The sequence below is a fragment of the Echinops telfairi genome, unplaced genomic scaffold, assembly GCF_000313985.2.
Source record: "Echinops telfairi isolate 266 unplaced genomic scaffold, ASM31398v2 ScPeMD7_7467;HRSCAF=8505_1, whole genome shotgun sequence".
NCBI lineage: Eukaryota > Metazoa > Chordata > Mammalia > Afrosoricida > Tenrecidae > Echinops > Echinops telfairi.
The window spans coordinates 11,962,696-11,988,486 of record NW_022111368.1 but is presented as its reverse complement, the minus strand read 5'-3'; the positions used below and the strand labels follow the sequence as shown (position 1 = coordinate 11,988,486).

Below are 25,791 nucleotides of genomic sequence, written 5' to 3'. Positions count from 1 at the left end.
TTCATGGTTGTCATACTATGGTGTCTTGCTGTGAAGCTGGAAGCAATGCCACTGGTATTTCAAATACCAACAGGGTGACTCATGGTGGACAGGTTTTAGCAGAGCTTCCAGACACAGACAGACTAGGAAGAAATAGATGGTCCACTTCTGAAGGATTAGCCACGGAAAACCTTATGAATTACAGTAGAACACTGTCTAATGCTGACCACAACATGATAAAGAGAAAAGGTGGAAGCTGTCAAAGATTTAATTTTACTTGGATCCACAATCAACGCTCATGGAAGCAGAAGTCACAAAATCCAATTACCAACTGTATTGGGCAAATCTGTTCTAAAAGACTTCAAAGTGTTAAAGAACAAAGATGTCACTTTGAGGATTAAGGTATATCTAGTCCAAGCCAACATTTTCAGTTGCATCATGTGCATGTGAAGGCTGGACAATGAAGACTGTCTAGAAGACTGAAGAACTGATGCGTCTGAATTACAGCGTGGGTGAGAAATACTGAACATGCCGTGGACTTCCAGAAGAACTGTGGGAAACTGAAGAGCTGTGGGAGGAAGTGTAAGCAGCTTAAGCTCCTCACTGGTGACAACAGGGCTTTGAAAATCAGCACTAGTATTTAGAGTAGCAGTTCTCAACCTGTTGGTCAGCGACCCCTTTGGGGGTTGAACCCCTTTTCAAGGGATCAACCGATTTTTTTCAAAACAGTAGCAAAATGACAGTTATGAAGTAGCAACAAAAACAATTTTATGGTTGGGGGGGACGTCACCACAACATGAGGAACTGTATTAAAGGGTCGTGGCATTAGGAAGGTGGAGAACAACTGGTTTAGAGGAATGCCTCCACAGGCACAAATAGGCAGAGCCAAATGCACATACTCTTCAGGACCCTTCTTCACATCCACCCTCCACAAAATAAGCTGTCTCCTACAGATGCCTGGCTTCTCAGATGAAGGATCCCGATCTCTAGGAGTTCAGCTGCTTTTGTCTTTTATTCTTAAAGATCAACTGACACCATCTGTTTCTCACTTGCCAGACACTCCCTTTGAAGTGGCCCCCCAGAGGGCTCAGGATATTCAGGATTAACACACTATTTCATTGTATGTACAAACAAGAGACTAGTAAGCCTCATTATTACAAAGCCTTATTGTTAAATAAACTGCTCCTACGGAGATTTCTGTAACTACACACATTGCTCCTAAGGACCCATTTGACTATGGAGTTGGACCCCACAAAAAACAAACAAATCCACGTTGGAGGAACTGTAATCAAAATGTATTTTAGGAGAGAGGATGGTAAGATTTTGTCTCATGTACCGTGTTTCCCCAAAAGTAAGACATCCCCAGAAAAGAAATCCTACTTAGTTTTTCCTCTCGCTGAAATATAAGGCATCCCCCCCAAACTACCCAACTCTGGACTGTGGACCGTAGCGGCAGGTGCTGCTGTGCAGCTCAGATGGCCGCAGCACAGCCGGAGCAGTCTGGAAGTGTGAGGTGTCTTTTCATCAGAGAGCCCATGCCAGCCGCCAGGACAAGCTGCTGCCTGTTGCTCGCTCTGCCTTGATGGAGTCTGGCTGACTCATAATTAGACAGTGAGTCACGCGGGGCAGGAGTGGGGCACATTGTGTGGACACACAGGGGTGACTGAGTGAGTGAAGAAGCCATGAGAGGAGCGCTGTGTCTCGTGTTATGTATCTGTCTAGGACAGTACGCAAACATCTGTCCTAGTTGGTTCTCATAAACAGCTTCCTTACTGCAAACAGTAAGGAGATTGTGGAAGCAGCTGCAAACAGTGTTTCCCTGGTAATATGTAAACATACAGTATGGGCCGAGATATGGAACTCACTCTCAAGGCTATGAGAAATTCTAGTGTGGGAATAGCAAACTTGTCTGGGAACACTGCCAGTATTTAGTACATAACTAATATAGCACTGCGGGCTGTGGAGGCTGCTGCAGTTTGTATCGTCTCTGTCTGTGTCTATTTTGTGTTGCAGCCCTGTATTGTCTGTGTGTGTGTATGTCTGTTTGGTTCCATGTTCATTCTCTCGGCTCAAGAAACCACGGCATCACTGAGGTAGGGGGGGATGTCTGGTGAAGTGTCCACTGGAACGGGGGCGGGAGATCACTTAAAATGACACAGGATCAGAAGGGATTACAAAATTTTTTTTTAACCCCTAGACATGAGCACAAAAAGAAAAAGCTACTCCATGGAGTATAAGAAAGGAATCATGGAAGACTCTTGGGGCCAAAATCTTACTGCTTTCTGCAAAGAGAAGATGTTAAGTATCCAATTGGTCCGAAAATGGCGAGCAGAGTATGGTAACCTCATTGAACAAGTGGACAGGGAAATGCTAAAAAGCGCAAGTGTGGATCAGGTGGGCAACCATTATTTTCCGAGCTGGAAGACCTGATCTGTGAATGGGTTGTTGACAGGAGAGCAAAGGCTTTGGTTGTGAATAGGGCTCAGATTCAAGAATTTGCCCTTGCAATGGCACCACAGTTTGACATAGCCCCCGAAGACTTCAAAGCATCACAACACTGGCTGGATAATTTCCTTCAGCGAAGAGAACTGTCTTTAGGAAGATCCACAACATTGTTTAGGCTGGAATATGCTCAAGTTATTAAGCAAGCACTTGCATTCATGTCCTTTACTGATGATGCTGACTCTCTAAATACAATCTCTCCAACATGATTGCTAAGGATGAAACCGCAGTGTTTATGGGCCAATCATCTCAAACAACAATTGAACAGTGGGGTGCCTCCTCAGTGTACATTCCCTCCACTGCTTGCGAAAGTGCACGTGTTTCCTGTATTTTGGCAATTTGTCTGGATGGCACTAAAATCCCACCTTTAATCATTTCTAAGGGCAAGAAGGAAAAGATTGAATGTGTTTTGGGCATTTTTATTCTTGAAACTGAAAAAGCCTGGGCCACACAAGCAGTTAAAAGGAAGTGGGTCGATTTAATGCTGCCACTTGTTATGCGAGGTAGTCAAAGAGGTCTGCTAGTCTGGGATGCAGCCAGCACTCACCGCACTAAAGACATGAAGACATTATCTTCATGAAAGAAAAATAGACCAAGTAATGATTCCCACAGGAATGATGGTCTATCTCCAGACTCTTGATATTGCAATAAACAAGTCATTCAAGGGCAATTTGTGCATGGAAATTAATGACTACATTGAACATTAGAATGGAGAGAAATCAGCGTGGAAACTTTGTGAAACCTAAACTGCAAGAGGTTGTGACTTGGGTGAAGAATTCATGGGAGAAAATCACTGACAGTTGCGTTGCAAATGCACTACGAGCAGGCTACCTTGACAAGAAGTACTCATTTAAGGACAGTGCTCTTGCTAAACATCAGAGATTTGGCCCACTGATAATGAAAGAAATGGAGTCACAAGAAATTCACCAGGAAATTCAGGGTTTGGATTGTTATGATGTTCCAGAAGATGATGACATGACTGCCATTGAATAAAAGAGTATAGGTACCATAGATTGTTGTACATGGAAATAATGGTAGTAACAAGAAATTCTTGATACTGTAGGATTCAGTTTATCTGGTTATGCTCGTTTGTGATGACAACTACTACCGTACCGTATACAGGTAATATATTTCCTTTTTTGTTGTTCAACAATAAATGTGTACCTTATTCTTCTTCACAGAAAAATAAGACATCCCCTGATAATAAGACTTAGCGCATCTTTGGGAGCAAAAATTAACATAAGACACTGTCTTATTTTCGGGGAAACAGGGTATTATGAACATGTCTGCAGAAACTAATCCCTGGAAAAGAACATCATGCTTGGTAGAGAATAAGAGACTATGAGGAAGGCCCTTGATGAGGTAGACTTGACTCAGTGGCTTCCTCTCTCAGCCCTCACCTTTGTCTCAGAGAAGAGTTAGGGGCTTTTAAACGGACAATTCACATGCACTTTAATCTTCATTATTATATAGAGATAAGTACAAAATATTGCTGTAATATCACAGAAACCTTTCTTAAAGAATATCGAGATGTGAAATTATTGTTTCTTGACCTATCTTAGAACCATGTCTAATACACACTTTGAAAGGGGCGGGTGGGGGGTGGCGCTTCATCTCGCTTGCCCTTCTCCAAAGAATTCTATGCCCTTAGATTTACCATATATACTCGTGTGTAAGGCGAGTTTTCCAACACATTTTAATGCATTTTTGTGGTAAAATTAGGTGACTCTCCTGATATTTGGGTCAGCTTATACTCGAGTATATATGGTACATCAAGTCAAAATAATTTTGGCATACTCGAAGGTCTTCAAATCATGTTCTTTTGAAATTATTTTCGAATTTTTGGGAAAGAAAAAAAGAAAGACCTCTGAAGGGGCAAGATTAAGGCCGCAGTGTGGCTGGATAAGGTTTCCCAACAACGTTCTCATAGGACATCTCTGGATCCCCTTAAAGAAAGAGCAAGTGAACTGTTGTGATGAGAAAACAAAATGTTTTTCTAGGCTTTTCTTCGATGTGTATATATTTTTAAAAAACCAACAACAAAAAAACCCACATGTTTATTCCAATTTCCTCACTTCAGTCTCACAAATGCAGTTGTTTCTTAAAAGTTCTTCCTAACACAAACCCCATGCCCTTAAGAGAAAATAACCCTTTGAAGTCCCAGAAAACTGTAACCATAAGATTCTGCCTTGAATTTAACTGGCTTCTTAGAAGACAGTGTTTTGCTTGGTCTTTTTAAAAAAGACACACTAGAGACTTAAGAAAAGTGTACTACTGAAAGAACTTGTCTGCAGCCACCCAGGATTGTAGAGACATGTTTTTTTTACATGTTTTGTATGAACTTCATGCAAAAACTAAAACCCCCAGTGGCAATACGTTTTGACCTACCCTTGTACTGTACTGTCAGTCTCTTGTGTAAGAACAGAGGTGGCATAATTTAATTATGTTATAAGCAGAGTTTATATAAGTTATACTGTAAGTTTTGCTTACAGATTTAGAGCCGTAATTTTGGCGTGCACAGAAATTTTAGTTGGACTAATTACAAGCAATGTACAATCAGAATACCACTGACTGCTTCACAGTTTGGGATTTCTCAGGAGCACCCACCCCCCAAACCTTAGCTGTGCAATTCAGTGTACATTAGCCACATTAAAGAACCTTCTTTATTGGTTGGGTATCCTGCCCATCCCTTCTGGGCCTCACACCCTGTATTCCTCATCTGTTGTCTGGAAACACGAGCACCTTATGTCTAAGAGAGCTACCTTGGACCCCAATAGTTTCATTAAAGATTTTGGCTCACACAAAACACAAGATAAAAAATAGAGACACAAATGGTAATATATGCTTCAACAAATTAATCAGATACAGCTCTACCAGACTAAGCCCACTCACCATATAGAAGGAAGCATAGAATTCTGAAGGACATAAGTACGATCCAAAAACAAGAAAATACTTCTAATCATGATCTGTAAATTGGAGAAAGAAATAATTTTATACATATTTTTGAAAAACAAATATTCAAGATTAGCCTTTTTGGCTATAACTATGCCAGACCTATCAAACAAACCCAACAATACTTATTTCTTGATGCAAAGATGTTTCCCACCCAGTAAAATGACTAAAAAAAATGTTGGCCATCAGGGCACTCATGTTTGATTTGGCATTTGATATTCAAATTTGACTAGAAATATTTTCAAACACTTAGCCTAAAGCACATTTAAAATATTTTGTTTTATTTCTCAGTGTTGTGGTTAATCATATTACATTGTTGGTGCTTAAAAAAAAGTTCCCATTACATTACTGTAAGATTCATAAAGATGTATGTACACACACATATATACTTTATAAGTTTACCTTTATTTGTATATGTATATATATTTGTGCATACATACATATATCCACTTTGTAAGTTTACCTTTATTTGCATTAAATAGTGAGGAATGAAGTTGTCCCTCCCCTTTGCTATGCTACTACAGCACCCTATAACCTCTTGCTACTTCTATGACTGAAATGACTGTAACTCATTATATAGATCTGCTTATACATGTAAACAAAACATTCAATTACTTCTTCTTCTTCTTTTTTTTACCATGTTAGAGCCTGTGGAGTGCTGCTCAGAAAAGGACTTCTAAATTGGCAAATATGTCTGATAAGCTCTGGTTCAAGGCGTTTTTGTTGGCTATCAACAGGGTCTCCAGAACCAGAGGCAGCACACAGCTCCTTTTAAAAACTGAAGGTGCTTATACCCAAAATGAAACCAAATTCTATTTAGGCAAGAGATGTGCTTATGTGTACAAAGCAAACAACAATACAGTGACTCCTGGCAGCAAACTTAGAAAACCAGAGTCATTTAGGAAACGATTATGTGTGCCCATGGAAACAGTGGCATGGTTTGGGCCATATTCCAAAGCAACCTGCCTGCTAAGGCCACCACTGGACATAGAATCTGTGTAATGCTTTACACCTTAAGGATTTAAATTAATTGAGAAGTAAATGAAATTGTGAATTAAAAAAAAAAGACATTCAAATACTGGATCACAGAGTAGTATTATTTCCATGCCACAGTCATAATCATTGCCTCCTACGTGCCTCATATAAATCCAAAAGAATTTAACGTATTTAGGAATGCTATCAACAGTACTTTTTCTCTCACTTAAGTAATTGCTAGACCACATCATCACATTGCATACATAAAATCAAATTACTGCATACACTCAAGTATAAACCGACCTGAATATCAGCCGAGGCACCTAATTTACCACAAAAACTGCATGAAAAATGTGTTTTAAAACTTGGCTTATACTTGAGTATATACTAAGGTGACCAGATGGGACAGTCCCGATTTTTAACAATTTTTCCCGTGTCCTGAGGCGTTTTTAAAAAGTCCTGATTTTTGGAAATGCATGACAAGCTAGGGTATACGGTTTTCAGCTGCCATGTGGCTATTTCGCCAGGATATGAGTTTTATCACTGGTGTCCCACTTTACCAATGTTAAAATCTGGTCACCTTAGATACAGTATAATATATCTATAAAGTCTAACACTTGGGTGGTCCAGTTGCAAGAATTCTAGAATTTGGGTTTCATGAGTAACTAGGATTAAGTAGAAACTTGGAGATTCATTCTAGAATGTATAGGTAGAGACTATGCGTCACTGTCACCCTCTGTCAACTCCATTACTGGTCTGAGCTCAATGATTAATGAACCCCATTCAAGAAGAGCCATCAAAGTTGCTTAACCTTCCGTACTCTTAATTCTTCAAAGCTTAACTATACTGGTGTTAGACGACAGCATTTGATTCATAATAGAACTCAGAATACAGATTTCATGTCTCAGCTCACATTTGGCCCACAGGAAGGCGAGAGAAAACAGGTGAGAATATAATTTGAGTAAAACAAACCAACAAAAAATACCCAGATGTTATGATGAGTTGTACAAGACCCCAATAAAATGAATAAAATAAAAAAAATACACCAGATTAGTTTCAAGAGGACAAATACTTCTGGCTATTTAAGTCTGTCTGGCTTAATGAGAAGTTTAACAACATTCGAGAAATTATGTAAATGAACACAAAAATAAGAGCAGTACAGATTAAATTCAGGGGATTGTACTACATATAAAATATTAATATAAAAGCAAATAAGCTTACCATTTGTCTGCAATGGTCTTGCCAGCATGTGTTAATCTTTTTTAAAAATAAAACACTATCTAGTGAGTCTGTGCAGAACCTGCTAAGGAAAACTTTAAAAACATTGGCTATTTAATTATTAAAATTTTAATCTCTTAATTTCAGCTCTCTTCTTCATAGAATACTAGACATATCATTTAGTAACCAAAATATCAAAATACCAGAAACCTAAATACCAGAAATAAGGCTTGATTAATTTCCACATCTCACTTCTGTAATTGTCGTTTACCCTACCTACCTGTACTCACCCTTCAATCCCCGACGTAATTCTCTTCATCTCTTATTACTCCCTTTCTGAGCCCTCTTACCAGTTTCCCTTCCTTCTCTTATTACTTACTTCACTGCCAGATTACTCTCAGTTCCCTGCCAGCTGAAACTAACAACGAAGTCACTAAGCTCTAAGGATTTTGGTGGCTGTAAGGTACTGGACTTCAAGCTCTACTCTGCAAAGAGCAGATACTAAATGTCATCTCATATCTGAGTTCTTGAAGACTGTAAATAGACTGGCAATTGTCTCAATAGTTAGTAAGCAGATTAACTATTAATAGCACAGGGAAGGCTGGCAGCAAGAAATGTTTAGGTCACAGGGAGAAAAAAAGACAGAGGTTTATAGTCTTAACCAAATGAACTGATGTTCCACACAACGGAGAAAAAAAGCTCACTCACGTACCAGATTATGAATACTTTTAAGCTTGATTCATAGACTATATACAGTGAACCCTTGTTTATCGCGGTTAATCGGTTCTAGACCCTACCGTGATAAATGAAATTCCGCGAAGTAGGATTCCTTATTTGTAAATCAAATATTTTCGTAGAGCATAGAGGACATGAAAAAACACCCTTTAGTCACCATTACACGCAAACAATTACAGTACACTGTACAAAAGCAAAAATGCATCTGATACGTAGCTCCGATACGTAGCGATGCAGACAGAAGCGTGTACAGTATGAGCCAATCAGTGGCAGTAATGACAGAGCATGTGCTGTTACGCAAAAACCGCGACAGTGAAGCCGCGGAAGTCGAAGAGCGAAGTGGCGAGGGTTCACTGTATATATATTTTACCAAAGCCTAAAAATGCAATTTTTAGGAAAAAGAAGCTAGAATATGGACTTCTGGAGCAAATAAGTACTATCGTAAGTTTATGAAAAGTCGAATAATATTGCTTTGACTTTTAAGGCCCTTCTCTCGTTTTCTCTTTTGATCAGTTTTCCCTAACCATTTTACAGATAATCAAAATATCACGCTCAAGTGGAAAGAGCTAGGTTTAAATCCTAGCTGCTATTAGCTAAATGACAGTAGATGGGTTAGTAATTTCACTAGGCCTTTGCTTTTTTAGGTGTAAAGCATCATTTCCACCTCAGAGCTTTTGTGACCTTACATATAAAATTCTTGGCATACACAGAGAACAAAACCCAATAAATCAGAGTTAAAGTGTTTGATGTGTGCATATCAGACAAGCGTCGGTCTTCAGTTGGCAAAGAGAAGCCTGACAGAGGATGTGGGTAATCAGAGGGCAGGGACCAGACAGGATGACTTTAGGAATGAAGCAAAATATATTCCTGAATGTAGTACAACATTCAGGGATGAAGTACTGAGAACTTCTTAGAAAAAAACCAAACACCGAGGAAATAAAACTCAGGACCATAGTCTCAGGGGACATCAGAGTCAGCTGGTACAACAGAATCCATAAAGACAATATTCTCTATCTTTCCTACTTTGGTGACTGGGGTCTTAAAAACTTCTGTGCAGCCGTCTCCGTTTAGAGCAAAGGATAGTGAAAAAACTTAAGATACAGAAAAACCATTACTCTAATGGTTAATGGACTGACCACACAAACCTCAACCTCCACTAGACTGAGACCAGAAGAATTAGTTTATGTCCAGTTACCACTACCTAGTGCTCAGTAAGAGATCACATTAGAAGGTTCTGGAGAGAATGGGAAAAGCGTGGAACAAAACAAGTTACACAGAAGACCAGTTTTATTGGTTGGGGAGAAACTGGTAGAACCTGACCCCTGGCTGAGTCACCCTTCAAGTCTGGAATGGAACTCACCCTTATGGTTCCATTTTCAGACAAACAATAGATCTACAATTGGAACAATAACACGAGGGAGGTACCAACCTTAGGATAATCAACCATCCGAGATGAAAACAGCAGCATTTACTCAAAGATAAAGTTCAGACGGGTTAGGAAAGTAGGAATGGCAACTGGAAACAACAGTTGAGAAGTGGGACAAGGGTTGTTAAATTGTAGGCATTGCAATCGATGACATGGAACAAAATGTATGAACTGTTGAATGAAAAACTGACTTGCCAGGGCTGGCCCCAATCCCACCTTCGTGGACACCCCTCGGCCCCACAGAAGAATTTACTTCAGAGGATAGCACTGAGGCTACAGCTCAGGGAGGGGGCGCATCTGATCAGAGGACACAAGGAGCAAATTAAGAGGGAAGGAGCAAGTGAAACACATTCTGACCCACCAAGCCCCGAGGACAATACTCCTGCTCAGAGGACCCAATGCAGAGAGAGGACCACAGGGCTGGCACCACGAGACAAGACATCCCTCCTCACTGACCCACTTCGATTTGAGGAACAACACTGGAGGCACAGTTCAAGAATTGTGCCCGATCTGACCACACCACACCGGGGTGAAATGTTAATGGAGTGCAACAGAGCAGCATGGGGAGCAAGGCCATGAAGTTCCCGGGGAATAGCAGAAATAGACATTTTGGCAAGGGCGTGGCACCCCTTCACTCAATCGGAACACACTCCTAAAGGTCAACAAACAGACCTTGAACTATTTATATGCTTTTCTTTTTTTGGTCATTTTTTTCTTGTTGTTTTGCTCTGTCTTGTTTTTGTGATTACTGTCTCTACATGTCTATCTAGATAAGACAGGCAGGATAAACAATCCGGAGAAAACAATGGGACTGATGGTTCTGGGCAACCTAAGAGAGGGGGAGACGGGGGAAAGGAAGTGGGCTAACAAACCCAGGGACTAGTGATCTAAAACTGATGACTAGGAGGGTGCAGGATGCCTGATAGGACTTGATCAAGGGCAATGTAACCGAGAGAAATTACTGAAACCCAAATGAAGGTAAAACATTATAGTGGGACAAGAGGAAAGTAAAAAGAAATAGAGGAAAGAAATAGGCAAAGGACGTTTATAGAGGTCTAAATACAGGAATATACATATGTGAATATATTTTTATATAACAATAGGGAAATAGATCTATGCATATATATTTATAGGTTTAGTATTAATGTAGCAGACAGACATTGGGCCTCTACTCAAGCACTCCCTCAATGCACGAACACTTTGTTCTAATAACCTGGCATTCTATGATGTTCACCTTCCCGACATGATTGCTGAAGACAAAATGTGTGCACAAGCAAATGTGGTGGTGCCTGAAAGAAAGCTGATGGTGCTTGGCTATCAAAAGATATGGCATCTGGGGTCTTAAAGGTTTGAAGATAAACAAGCAGCCATCTAGGTGAGAGGCAACAAAGCCCACATGGAAGAAGCACACTAGCCTGTGTGACCAGAAGGTGTTGATGGGATAAGGTATCAAGCATCAAAGACTCAGAACAAAAAAACCTATCAATGTCAATGAGGGGGAGCACAGAGTGGGGACCCAAAGCCCATCTGTAGACAATTGGACATCCCCTTACAGAAGGGACACAAGGAAGGGACCAGCCAGTCGGGGTGCAGTATAGCACCAACAAAACATACAACTTTCCTCCTCTAGCTCTTTAATACTCCCTCCCCACGCCCCCCAACTATCATGATCTCAAGTCTACCTTACAAATCTGGCTAGACCAAAGCATGCACACTACTACAGACAAGAGCCTACAACACAGGGAATCCAGGACAGATAAACCCCTCAGGACCAATAATGGGTAGTGATACCAGGAGGGGAAGGGGAAGGTGGGGAAGAGAGGGGGAACTGATCACAATGATCTACATATTACGCCCCCGCCCAGGGAATGGACAACAGAAAAGTGGGTGAAACACTGGTCAGTGTAATATAAAAATAAATAAATAAAGGGTTCATGAGGGAGGAAGAGTGGGGGAGGGAGGGAGGAGAAAAAAATGAGGAGCTGATACCAAGGGCTAAAGTATAAACAAAATGTTTTAAAAATGATGCTGGCAACAAATGTACAATTGTGCGTGACACAATGGATATATGTATGGAATGTGAAGAGTTGTATAAACCCCCAATAAAATGATTAAAGATTATAAAAGTCCTGTAATCTTCACGTGACTTACAATAAAAAGGTTTTTTGAGTTTTTTAGGAGAATAGTTGAGGAAATAAAGGGCATATGTGTATTCTTATGCTAGTGGTGTAATAAGTTCATCAATTGTTCTGCTTGTAATGAAAGGTTGCCAGTTTGAAGCTCCCTAGCAGCTCTGCGGGGAAAGACCTGCTGATCTGCTTGCATAACGATTACAGCTTATAAAACCCCATAGGAGAGTTCTACTGTCATAAGGGGTCAGTATGAGTTGAAAATCAACCAAATAACACCATAGTAATAAGGCCCATAAAATAGTTTTACGCTATGTACTCCTCAAAGTTAATGATTAACAAGTCATTCTGGAAGAACTTTTTAATATATGGCACACTGTATTAGGAATTTTGCATCAACAGTCTGCAGAAAACAAAGGGGTCAAGAGGAGTTTCTGACAAGCCTACATGTTTAAGCCAGCAAGGACATAATCAAGGTGAAATCTGACGGTAGCACAATAATCATTCTGAGGATTTGATCCCAATTGTTGAATGAGACCTACCCACCTCATGATGAAAATCATGGCACGTTTTGACTGGTAATCAACACAGTTCACCACCCCCCACCCGCCCCAATGTTACCTGCACATTTGGTTGTTACAATTTTTTAAAAACTGCCACTGAATCGATGCTGACTCAAAGTGACGTTTTTCCCCTGTGGGTTTCCATGACAGCAATTCTTCATGGGAGTAGAAAGCCCCTTCCCCATCTCTCTCTCCCAAGGGGGGCTGGAGGTTTCATACTGCCCACCTTGTGGAACACAGCCCAACAGGTAACCTCTATACTACCAGGGCTCCTTTAGGTCCTATGTTTAAGGGTGTCTTTATAAAGAAGCATGGAACCCACTGTCATCATTAAAAAGATGTACAAAAGTCACGAGGGAACTTTATTGAAGACTTCCGTGCATAATTTCATTCGGTTGACTTTTTATTTTGATTAAGTAGTTGGTGTTTTTCACCCACTAGCATTTCTGTGGCCAAACAAGGCTTCATTACCGTACATGTGAGTCCGTAAAGAGTGAGTTTCTCCTATTATGTCAAGATTTAGATTCTGAAGACAGTTTGACATATATATTTTGTGCCAAAACCCAGGATTGAACCAAGTTTGATATTAAAAAACCAAAAACAGAAAAAACCTCCTCATGTAATTGAGTCTAGCTATACAGAATGTTTTTCTAATATGTGATGACTGGTTAAGCAGAGTGATGGAAGAGATGTGTGTCCCTGTGAGTAAGTGGCTGTTGTTAGGTGCCATCGAATCCGTTCCGATCCGTAGCAACACTATGCACAACAACAAGATTGCTCGGTCTTGGTTCATCCTCACAATCATTCCTGTGTGTAGTCACCATGTCAATCCATCCCACTAAGGGCCTTCCTCTTTTTTATTCCTATATTTCTGGGCTAGGCATATCACCAAACAGACAAATGTAGGATCCAGCATATAAGTGAACAACTGAATGGATATGGTAACCTAAAAAGAAAACAGTGGACAACTCAATTTCACAATCCCTTTTTCTACTTGGATACAAAAGCTGTTTAATTTATAAAAGGCTTCCCAAAGTCTTGATTCTCATTGGCTTCAATGTCAATATATTATAAAAAGGCAGTACAGTAGTTATAAGAATTTAAGAAACCTAAATATGCTTAGCTTGGAATGTCCTCTGACCAGTGAGTGGGTACATGCAAAAGCATTAACACAGCCAGTTAAAATGCTGGGCTGACCTACAACTCTCTTCACTAGTTAAAATGAGTTCTTTTACAGCAGAAACTGTTATTTATCCTGAATCTCTGGTGTACAGCCTAGTCTAGCACAAACATTTATTCGGTATTTATACAACTTAAATATTTTAGTAATCTGCCATTTCCTCAGTCTTCTCATCCCATGATACTTTTCTTACCACTTATGCACCCAATTGCCACCTAAAATTCCTTCTTTAGCTCTTAACTCTCAATTTCTACAACATTATTCTCATGGTCCTCTTTTCCTGTCCCTCACAGTGAAGTTACCAGGATTCTATCCTCTGCCATTTTCTGAGATTGCACTCCTCATATTTCCTGGGTAATCCTACCTATGTCTACAACTATCTGATCTGAATTTCTAGTTCCAACTGCATAAAAGACATCTTTAGCATTTTCTTAGACTATTTCCAAGTGGATAAAACCAAATTAATTTTTCCTTCCTCCATACCCAGTCCATTTTATTCTCTCCTTATTTAGATTATAACCAGTTGCCACAACTCTATACGCCATCAAATTCCTTCCCTCCAATCTCTGAGGGATTTTAAACTTGCCATTTATTGTTTCCCTTCCTACTGCCTTAGTTCCACCCTTACCATGGCGTGCTGACACTTATACCAATTCAGTAGTTTCCCAATTGGTCTCACTGTCTAGTTATAATTATCCATTGTAGTCTATACACCACAATGCATAAAGGGGATGTTATCTAATACAAAATTCATGCCATTCTGCTGCCTAAGTACCCCAGCTGATTCTGTCAGATGAAATCCCAACCATGTAACAAAAAGGCTCTTTCATAATTCATCACCAATCATTTTAAGTTCTCTCATATTTAGAGGTTTCTATCAGTGCCAAACATCCCCACTCCCAATAAGTCATACTTTTCTGTTCAAGAAAAACTTCCCTTTCTCACCAGCATGATTTTTCAGTCTCCTATAGCACTGAGCCAACTTCCTTGAAGACAGTCTGGACATCTTTGGGGAATGCTCTCAGGCAAAACTGGCTCTGCTCCTTAGGTCACAGTAACTTTGAGTTTTTAATACCTTTATTGTTATTATTTCATAAATGTATTCTGTTTCTATCAACCCTATTTGCCTTTATATGCGAGAAAAAGCCAGAATCCCATTTTATTCATATTTATTTCCCCCATGGATTAGCATTATACTTGGCACATTGTAGATGTGTATAAAAATCTGGAGGCTTAAAATAATGTTGTCTATGGTCTGTCTACTAATTCTGTCAAATTTACCTCCCTAAAACAAAAATCTTATTACAGCAAATTCTTCCTCTAGAAATCTGTTAAGAACTCTGATGGTCATATGGTTTAAGTCCAATTCCTTAACGGTATAACAACCCATCACTGTTGAGTTAATTTTAACAGAAGTAGAACTGTTCCATATGGTTTCCAAGGTTGTAATCTTTATGGAAGCAGACTGCCATTTTTTTCCTTCTGCCAAGGAGCTGGTTAGTTTGAACCACCCACATTTTTGGTGAGCAGCCAAAAGAACTTAACCACTGCACCACTAGCATAGTCTTTCAGGCTATAATCCTGTAATAAATAGTGTATACTAAATTATAACTTAAGCCATAATTTAGCACGACAGCCTTCTATTCCAGTAATCCTTACAAGTTTCAGTGTTGCTAAAAACTACTCGATTGCTTTCACAAAAAGTTCTTTCAGATTTCCGTTTTTGATGCCCTAAATATCCTCATTCATCCTTGAAGATGCAATTCATGCCTCTTTTCCATAAAATTTTGCTCCAAATGCATTATATACTATATATAGTTCCCATGTCTTAACTCTAATATCCTAATATTTTAAAACTCAAGATGCCTTTCAACTCAAAAAGAAACGTTTACCATGGTTATTGTTAGTTGCCTTGGCGGCGATTCCATGGCAACCCCACCTGTACAAAGCAGAACTGTTCCAGGAGGCTTTCAAGGTTGTGACTGCTTGAAAGCAGCTCACCAGGCTCATCTTCCAAAATGCCCCAGGGTGGGCTTGAACTGCAGACCTTTAAGCCAGTAGTCAAGTGCTTAACTGTATGTCCCACTTAGAAGTGTTTCTTCTTTCTCCTTTTTAAAAACAAATGATAAGTTTTATAATTATGGTTGCTGTACAGCATCAAGATATTGTCCTTTACAGAACTATGACCACTTGGAGAGTAGTAATTATCACCAGTCACGTTTTAGTAATTTTTTTCTATTTTTGAGTGCTAGTACAATAGACAGAAAAGGTTTCTTTAGGGTTGTTGAGAATTTGTGTTGGGGTCCATGGTCTAAAGGCAAGGCAGCCAATGGGCACCCTGATGAGGATACCCATATTGAGTTGACCAGAACCAGACTAGATGAAGAAAAAATTTGTGAGCCTGTTAACTGGTGCATATTGTTGCTGGCTTCATGGATGACCTGTTCTAATTTGACTTTGCTAATGGATGCGGACTTCACAAAGTTCCAACTGGAATAAACATTCTTCACATCAATGAATATGATTGTCTCCTCAGAGCATGGGTTGATGGAAGTCGGCAGCATAGAAATTGCATACTCAAAATCTGGAGGGAATAAAGGCATGAAGTGGTTGGCTTACGAACTTTCATACGTGCTAGAACATATCCACAGGACTGAGGTGTAGGTGTTACTTAACTGTAATTTTTAAGCATAGGATATTTTTGTTTTGTTCACATATAGAATGTTATGTTTAAATGAGGGTGGCACATATTGAGTTGTATACATTTTAGTTTTATCCTGTTAAGTACAGATAAGTAGTATTGTTTGAAAATTATATATGGCTAAAGAGTTGTGTGAAAGTGTCAAATTGACAAGGGGATGTCTGTGGTAGTTACATAATCTGTTGTCAATTTGAGACTTACAAGTGAAGGGGTGGAGTTTAGCTTGTCAATCAGGTCGCAGCTTGATAACTTCATTCGGAGGTACTAAGGAGATAAATAGCTTGCAGGAGGCAGGACATATGCTCACTCTCCGTGTGACAATGCTGTGGAGAAGATACATGGAGCTACGCTCGAGTTCTGGAGCTTAAGGAGCCACGTGGAGACCCTGCCAACACTGAGATGCCTTTACCGCCACTAGACCCACAAGACCTTCTAACCACTGGCCTGTGATCTTCCTGCATTAGGCGTCACTGCATGTGTTTCCGTGAGTCTGAAGAGGACTTTACAGATCAGTATCGAACACATGGGCTAATATCAGATTTATGGACTTGAACCGAACTGGGCTGGTGCCTCAATATTCAACGCTCTTACATATAAAGTTATTTCTCATACACGAGTGTCTATAAATTTGTTTCTCTAGTCAACTCGGACTGACACACATGCAAATAATCAAGACAGCCAATAGAACTGCTGTGACAGCTTTGCGGTTTCCTTTCAATGAATTTAGAATGCTACAGCCTCTCCAAATGAGAGGGATTGGGGGCTTGGGGGTTGGAAGGGGGGGATGATTCCTTGAGCTAGATGAGAACTTAGGGTTCAACCACTTAATATTATATATTAAGAAATGGAAGTCCAGCCAGCCTCAAGTTGATTTTCTGCGATTTCACAGGATGAGATGTGTATGCCAATGTAATAGGAGGATGGTGGGTGGTTAGCCTGAACCCAGTGCATAATGGTTTTTTTTTTTTAACTGAATGCTAAAGAATTTAAGGTTTCCCTTGTAGACATCTGGGGCACAGAAATTCTACGATGGCCTGTAAGATCCCCACCTGCTCAAATGCCTTATAGAATTCATTCTCCATGTGTGGCAGGACTACATAAGATGGATTCATTACTCTTTCCTTAGGTTATTGGAGCCCAGGTGACAGTTATTAAGTGTTTGCAATTCATAAGGTCAGCTTTTGAAGCCATCAGACTCTGAAGAAAGATGGGCTTTCTATTCCCATAAGGTTAGTCTCTGAAATGCACATGGGCAGTTCTACCCTGTCATATAAGGTCACTGAGTCCGTAGTGACTTGAGAGTGAGCTGACACCACTAGGTTAGGAGCCTGGTGGTATAGTGGCTATTCATGGGGCTGCTAACCACAAGGTCACAAGTTTGAAACTACAAACCACTCTGCAGGAAAAAGTTAAGGTTTTCTACTCTTTCAAAAACTACAATCTTAGAAACCAGAGAGGCAGTTCCATCCTGTCCAAAAGGGTTGCTATGCATCGCAATGGACTCAATGGCAGTGTATTCAATTTTCATTAGGTCACAGAGCTCTGGTGTCACACTGGTTAAAGCACCTGGCTAACCAAAAGGTCTGTGGTACCAGTCGCTCCATGGTAGAAAGTTGTGGCATTCTGCTTTCATTAAGAGTTCAGCACTTGAAACTTTATGGAGCAGTTAGTTCTACTCTGCCCTACAGGGTTGCTATGAATTAGAAGTGATCTAATGTGCATTAGATAAGACCATCTTAGCAAACCTGAGAAGAGGATTCTCTTGCTGGTCCAGAAGGAAGCAAATCAGCTTACTTGTGGCAAGTACCTGAGGGGGACTGAGAGCTACCCTGTCAACAGTCAGAAAGGAAGTAGGGAGCCCTGTAGTACAAGGAGCTGAATTCTGCAACAAATCAACAGGCTTATAAGGGGCCTCAGACAAGAGCACAGCTCTGCTAACACTTTGATTTCAGCTTGTGATACACAAAGCAAGAAACCTAAAAGGGAGATAATAAAAATGTCACTTTAAGCTTTTACATTTATGGTAATTTGTTTCACATTATAGAAAAATTTTTAACAGAATAAAGGACAGTAGAACTTACATTTTAGGACATATTTCAGACTTTTCCTAAATATTTTAACCTGATTTAATTAATGACCATTGTTTCTTTAATTTAATACAGGTCAGGAAAGTTAACTCAAATAGCAAAAATTTAATCTAAAAATCTATCATATTAAGTCACATGAAACAAAAGGAAAATTTCAAAGCTATTATTTTAATATTAAAGATACTTATTAATTCTTTACCTACTAATTCAATTTCAAAGATTTTAAGTAATGCACAAAAAACGTCAAAGTCAAAAAAGGATATTCTCTAAATTGAAGGATTTGTGCTTGAACATGATCTTCACAAACCTGACGTAGCTGTTTGTAGAGTGTTGGGGAAACTTTGTGAGAACAGAGATTTTCCACAGCCTAAAAACAAAAGGGATATATTCATTATTCAGTAAGAATAACAAATTAGTCTTAAAACAAACACCACAAACTTATGTACATGTATATATATACCATATATATCGAGGTTTTCAGCATTTTTTTTAAATCGCTTTATTAGGGGCTCATCCAACTCTTATCACAATCCATACATACATCAATTGTGTAAAGCACACTTGTACATTCATTTCCCTCATCAATCTCAAAACATTTGCTCTCCACATAAGCCCCTGGCATTAGGTCCTCATTTTTCCCCTCCCTCCCCACTGCTTCCTTCCCTCATGAGCCCTTAATAATTTATAAATTATTACTTTATCATATCTTGCCCTGTCCAACGTCTCCCTTCACCCACTTTTCTGTTGTCCGTCCCCCAGGGAGGAGGTCACATATAGTTCCTTGTAATCGGTTCCCTCTTTCCTACCCACTCTCCCTCTACCCTCCCTGTTTCGCCACTCACACCACTGGTCCTGTAGGGCTCATCCTCCCTGGATTCCCAGTTCCTATATGTACCAGTGTACATCCTCTGGTCTAGCCAGACTTGCAAGGTAGAATTCGAGTCATGGTAGTGGGAGTGGAGAGGAAACATTTAGGAACCAGAGGAAAGTTGTATTTGTCATCGTTGTTACATCGCACCCTGACTGGCTCATCTCCTCCCAGAGACCCCTCTGCAAGGGGATCTCCAGTGGCCTACTAATGGGCTTTGGGTCTCCACTCCGCACTCCCCCCATCATTCGCTATGGTAAGATTTTTTGTTCTAATGCAGTTTTTGTGGTAAAATTAGATGCCTCGGCTGATATTCAGATCGGCTTATACTCGAGTATATACAGTAATAGAAAAATAGTACCTGGCTACAGAAAAACAGCTTACTCTGTTTAAGTTTAGGGCAATTACTGTTGAATTCTGGAATCCAGTAATAGTTTAATGGGAAAAAGCAATAAGTAGAAGCAGATTCAACAATCTGTTAAATATTTACAAGCACCTACAATGTGCCATGTAATGCACTTGCCCCACTTTAAGCATCTTAAAAATATTTTCTGCCTCCCCCACCCTCCCACCAATAATACTTTTTAAGCTTGGTCACAATCATAAGGGGGAACTTAAAAACATATTTTAGTCCTATATTCGATTTCTGGATATTCTGATTTATTAAGTCTCTGAGTTTGGGACAGAGAATGTGTACTATGCGTCCGTGTCTAGTGAGACCTGGTGGCACAGTGGTTAAAATGCTCAGTTGTTACCACCCATCAGTTGCTCCCCAGGAAAAAGATGTGGCAGTCTGCTTCTGTAGTGATTCCAGCCTTGGAAATCCTTGGTAGTTCTGCTTTGTCCTATAATGTCACCATGAAATGGAACTGGCCAAATGGCAATGGTGGGTATCTGCATGTTTCTGTGTGTATTTTTAAGTTTCTCTTGATGATTACAAGATAAAATCAGGGTATAAAAATCTCTGACTAGAATGAAGAATATTTTCTCCCTCAGTGCCCACTCTCCAAAAGTGGAAGAGTAACAAGAGTTCATTCCCGTTCTTTTCACTTTCAATGGTGCAACGTTGATGACAACAATTCAACATCCATACAACTCAGGTCAGGTTGTTTAGTCTCTCACGTTTCTGCAGGTTGTTGTTAGTTGCCATTGTGATCCCTATGCACAGAGAACAAGACACTGCCCAACCATGTACCGTGCTCACAAGTATTATGATTGAGTCCCTTTTTGTAGCCAGTGCATCAATTCATCTCACGGAGGGCATCTCTCTTTTTGCTGTACCTCTACTTTACCAAGCATGATTTCAGGGACTGGTTTCTCCTGATAATACCATGAGACAAAATCTTACCATCCTTGCTTTTAAGAAGCATTCTGGGAAAAAACAAACCAAAAAAAACAAAAAAGAAGCATCTGGCTGTACTCCCTCAAAGACAGTTGTTTATCCTTCTGACAGTTCATAGTATTATTTTATTTTAATAAATCTTTTTTTTATTGGGGACTCTTACAGCTAAAAATCCATACATCAATTGTATCAAGCACATTTGTACATGTTGTCATCTTCATTTCCAAAACACTTTCTTTCTACTTGAGCCCCTGGTATCAGCTTTTCCCCACTTCCTCGCCCCCACCCTCTCACCTGGATAATTTAAAAATTATTCCTATTTTCATAGTTTACAGTACCTGCTATTTCCCTTCACCCAAATTTGTTGTTTCTCCCCCACAAGCGGGGCATGGGGGGTGGGGAGAATTGTATGTTGATCACTGGATAAGTTCCCCTTTTCAGTTCATAGTATTTTAATCAATATTCTTCACTACTACCCTAGTATGAACACATCAATTCTTCTTTGGTTCCCTTTATTCATGGCCCAGCTCTCACATGAGTATGAGGTGACAAAATACCATGGCTTAGGTCAGGCATACCCTTGTGTTCAAAGAAACATCTTTGCTCTTTAATACTTTCAAAGCTTTCGGACACCCAATGTGTCCAATGCAAACCATCTTGCCTGCTGCTCACAATAACATTGATTGTGAATCCAAGTAAAATGAAACCCTTGACAATTTCAATCTTTTCTCCATTTATCATGTTCTCCATTGGTCCAGTTTTGAGGATTTTGTTTTCTGTATATTGAGTTGTAATCCATACTACAGACATTAGTCTTTGATCTTTATCAAGTATTTCAAAGTCCTCCTCACTTTCACCAAGCAGGCTCTCATTTGCATATTGTAGGTTTCTAATGAGCTTTCTCCAATCCTAATGATGCATTCTTTTTCATCATACTGTATGATTTTTGGACTATTTTCTCAGCATATAGATTGAATAAGCATGGTGAAGGATACAGCCTTGACAGACACTTTTCTTGTTCTTAAAATATGCAATATTCCCTTCATCTGTTCATATACTTCCTATTGGGTTCTGCATAAGCACAATGAAGTGTTCTGGAATTACCCTTCTTTGTGATGCTATCCACAGTTTATTATGATCCATGCAGTCAAATGGCTTTGTACAACCAATAAAACACAAGTACACACATCTTTGCAGTATTCTCAGCTTTTAGCCAGGATCCATCTGACAGCAACAGTAATATCCCTTCATTCACATCCTCAACGAAATACAGATTGAATCTCTAAATGTTTGCTGTTGATGTACTGTTGCAGCAGTTTTTGAATGACTTTCTGCAGTTTCACTTACAAGTAATATTAATAATAGTTTGAAATTCTCTGCATTTTGTTGGGCCATCTTCCTTTGGAATGGGAATAACTATGGATCTCTTCCAGTTGGTTGTCAAGATAGCTGTCTTTCAAATTTCTTGGCATAGACAAATTAGTGCTTCCAAGGCTTTATTAGCTGGTAGAAACATTGCAGTTGGTACTGTCAATTCCTGGAACCTTGTTTTTCTTTTATGTTTTCAGTGCAGCTTGAATTCCTTCCAAGTAGGCTAGATGTATAATTTACTTAAGCTTTGTCTTAAATTAAAGAATAAATATGTTTTGGGGGGAGCGTATTCTTTCTTAAGATATTTTCATCTGGGTCGGCACCAATCCCAACTACATGTACAACACCCCCTCCCGGCTGGCCCGGCAGAAGAAGTCACTTCAGAGGACAGCACTGAAGCTATAGCTGAGGGAAAGGGACATGTCTGATCAGAGCACATGGGAGCAAATGAAAGGAGAGGAAGAGAGAGTGGAACACATCTTGGCCCACGAAGTCCTGAGGACGATATTCCTGCTAAGAGCAGCCAAAGCACATAGGGCTGGACCCACTATGAGACATGATGTCCCTCAATGACCCATAGCGCTATGGGGGACAACACCGGAGATACAGTGTGGGAATTGTCCCTGATCTGACCCAACCACACTGAGGTGAAACACTAAGGGTGTGCAACAGAACAGCAAGGGGAACAGAGCAACGAAGTCCCCGGAGAATACTAAAAATAGACTTTGGGGACAGGGCATTGTACCCATTCAGACTTGACTGGAAAACACTTCTAAAGACCTTGAAGTATTTATAGGCTTTTCTTTTTTTGTCGTTGGTTTTCTTTTTGTTGTTGTTGCTGTTGTTTTATTTTCTTTTGTTGCTCTGTCTTGCTGTCTTGTTTTTTGTGCATGTTTTTATCTTTGCAGGTCTATCTAGATAAGATAGACAGGATAAACAAGCTGGAGGAGAAAACAACGGGACCTGACGTTGGGGTGGGGGGGATATGGGAGAGGGGAAGGCAAGGGAAAGGAAGTGGGTGTTAACGAACCCATGGACAAGGGAGTAACAAGTGATCCAAAATTGATGGTGAGGAGGGTGTAAGAGGCCTGGTAGGGCTTGATCAAGGGCAAGATTACAGAGGAATTACTGAAACCTAAATGAAGGCTGAGCATGATAGTGGGACAAGAGGAAAATAAAAGGAAATGGAGGAAAGAACTAGGACACAAAGGGCATTTATAGAGGTCTACATACAGGCATGTGCATATGTAAATATATTTATATATGATGATGGGGAAATAGATCTTGTGCATATATTTATAGGTTTATTATTAAGGTAGCAAATGGACATTGGGACTCCACTCAAGTACTCCCTCAACACAAGTACACCTTGTTCTATTAACCTGGCATTTCATGATGCTCACCCTCCCGACATGATCGCTGAAGACAAAGCAGGTGCATAAGCAAATGTGATGAAGAAAGCTGATGGTGCCTGGTTATCAAAAGATATAGCACCTGGGGTCTTAAAGGCTTGAAGATAAATAAGCAGCCATCTAGCTCAGAAGCAACAAAGCCACAGGAAAAAGACACCAGCCTGTGTGATCATGAGGTGTTGATGGGATCAAATAACAAAAAATCGTATCACTGTGAAGGAGGGGGAGTGCAGAGTTGAGACCCAAAGCCCATGCCCATCTGTAGGCAACTGGACATCCCCTTACAGAAGGATCGTGGCAAGAAGATGGGCCACTCAGGGTGCAGTGTAGCACCAATGAAACATACAGCTTTCCTCTAGTTCTTTGATATTTCCTCACCGCCCCCCCCCGACTGTCATGATCCCAATTCTACCCTACAAATATGGCTAGACCAGAGGATTTACACAAGTACAGATAAGAGCTGGAAACACATGGAATCCAGGACAGATAAACTCCTCAGGACCAATAATGAGAGTAGGGATAACAGGAGGGTAGGGGAAGATGGGGTACAAAGGGGAACCGATCATAACGACCTACATATAACTCCCTCCCAGGGGGATGGACAACATAAAAGTAGGTGAAGGGGAACATCAGACAGTAAGACATGAAAAAGTAATAATTATTTATTAATTATCAAGGGTTCATGATGGAAGAAGGGTGAAGGAGGGAGGGGAAAAATGAGGAGCTGATACCAAGGGCTCAAGTAGAAACAAATGAGAATGATGATGGCAACAAATGTACAAATGTGCTTGACACAATGGATGTATGTATGGATTGTGATAAGAGTTGTACAAACCCTCAATAAAACAATTTAAAAAAAAAGATTTTCATCCACATAAAAGAACCAAAGTATTTATATATTCTTACCAATGACAAAATTTCCTTTTGAATCTCATGTACAATGCTAGGATCTCATTCACTCATTTTCTACCAACTAGTTCTGAATCATCTTCACATGTTGAGGCACAAAGAATAGAAACACTTTTGGTCTAAATTTAGTTTTTAAATTATATTCATCTATAAAAAAGGTAATTAAAATTTTTATGAAGATGCTCATTTTCTTCCAAATGTAAGAAAAGTGAGAATACAAATATCAATATTAGAACTGCTACAGATATTAAACTAAAATGCCATTGCCATGAAAACACAAATGTTTATTCTTTAAAGTAAGAAGAAAATGTGGAATGATTAAAATTAAAAAATATAAAAGATTTTCTATTAAATTCATTATCAATACATCAACAGAATATATGTAAAGTTTCTGACATTTTTTCTTAGTGTAGAATTACGAGATTATTAGCAACATTTCATATTTACATACTTTAATTCCTTTCTCTAGCTCTACACTTCTGCAATTTTTTGTGTTTGTGTCTTTTAAAACTTAGGAAAATAATACACCATCTTGTTTGCTCCATAACAATCCAGGATAATCATACAACAAAGGATTTTGCTCCAAAAGCAAATCATGAGTGAATTTCACAAACCCAACTACTGTTAAAAAAAAATGCCTTATATATAAAGATAACTTTTTTCTTTAGTAAAAATCAAGGATAAGCTAAGTGTACACGTCTAAAACAATGTATTAGGAGAATTTTCTGAATGCATTAATCCATAGACCAAGAATCTATTTGCTCAAGGAACTTTTTCCTGGTTGCAATGTGCTATTCAATTTAATTCTAGAACCAACTCTTTTTCTATATATTTTATATGGAACACAGATACTAGTTACGTAAATCAAAGTTTACTTTGCCTTAAAACTGAGAATTTGAGGACACCACAAATTAGTCAAATAGTCAAATCTTAGGGAAATTAAGAGATTTAATGTAGGTGTCGCTTACTTCCTTAGAGTCTTTTGCTGAGTCACCACTAGCTTCTTCATGTTACAGCCACCTCATTACCTTAGAAGAGTAAATGGTTGCTGTCTGTCTACCTAAACTGTTGGTGCCTTAATGGTAGACTGGTTATAATCGAAGAAGTCCGTCAGAGGAACTTATCCCTCAAAAACATTTTGAAGTTTAGATATTTGTGAATTAATGAAATTTTGATATTTAAAAATATCTTCTCTAGATGTACAATATCTTAGTTACTGTGAGTACAATGTGTTTCCTTGAGTACTCAGTGATAGTGTGGCATGGCCATCAGCATTTTTAAGAATCAATCTAGAAATATTTAACTAATCTGATAATTGGAGACAGAGGAAAACGAAACATTTAAATTTTACTTGAATTAGGAAAAAGATTCCATCCTTTCTGTCTGTCTGACCCTACCTAACATTATTTCTCATTTTATCACTGCTGCTTTTAAATCAGTGA

General features: G+C 39.4%; 1 protein-coding gene across 3 annotated transcripts in view; it reads right to left on the bottom strand.

Annotated features, from left to right (window-relative positions):
* CUL4A (cullin 4A) overlaps positions 1 to 25,791 on the bottom strand; it is an 80,578-nt gene that overhangs the window by 39,357 nt on the left and 15,430 nt on the right. For 2 of the 3 annotated variants that reach the window (XM_004704418.2, XM_045283880.1), the window contains exons 3-5: positions 18,711 to 18,814; positions 7,630 to 7,699; positions 5,374 to 5,447 (exon numbers count right to left, since the gene is read on the bottom strand). In XM_004704418.2, coding sequence (XP_004704475.2) covers positions 5,374 to 5,447; positions 7,630 to 7,699; positions 18,711 to 18,814 — 248 coding nt within the window. The remainder of the gene's footprint in view (positions 1 to 5,373; positions 5,448 to 7,629; positions 7,700 to 18,710; positions 18,815 to 25,791) is intronic. The other variant, XM_045283881.1, reaches the window with a different exon arrangement.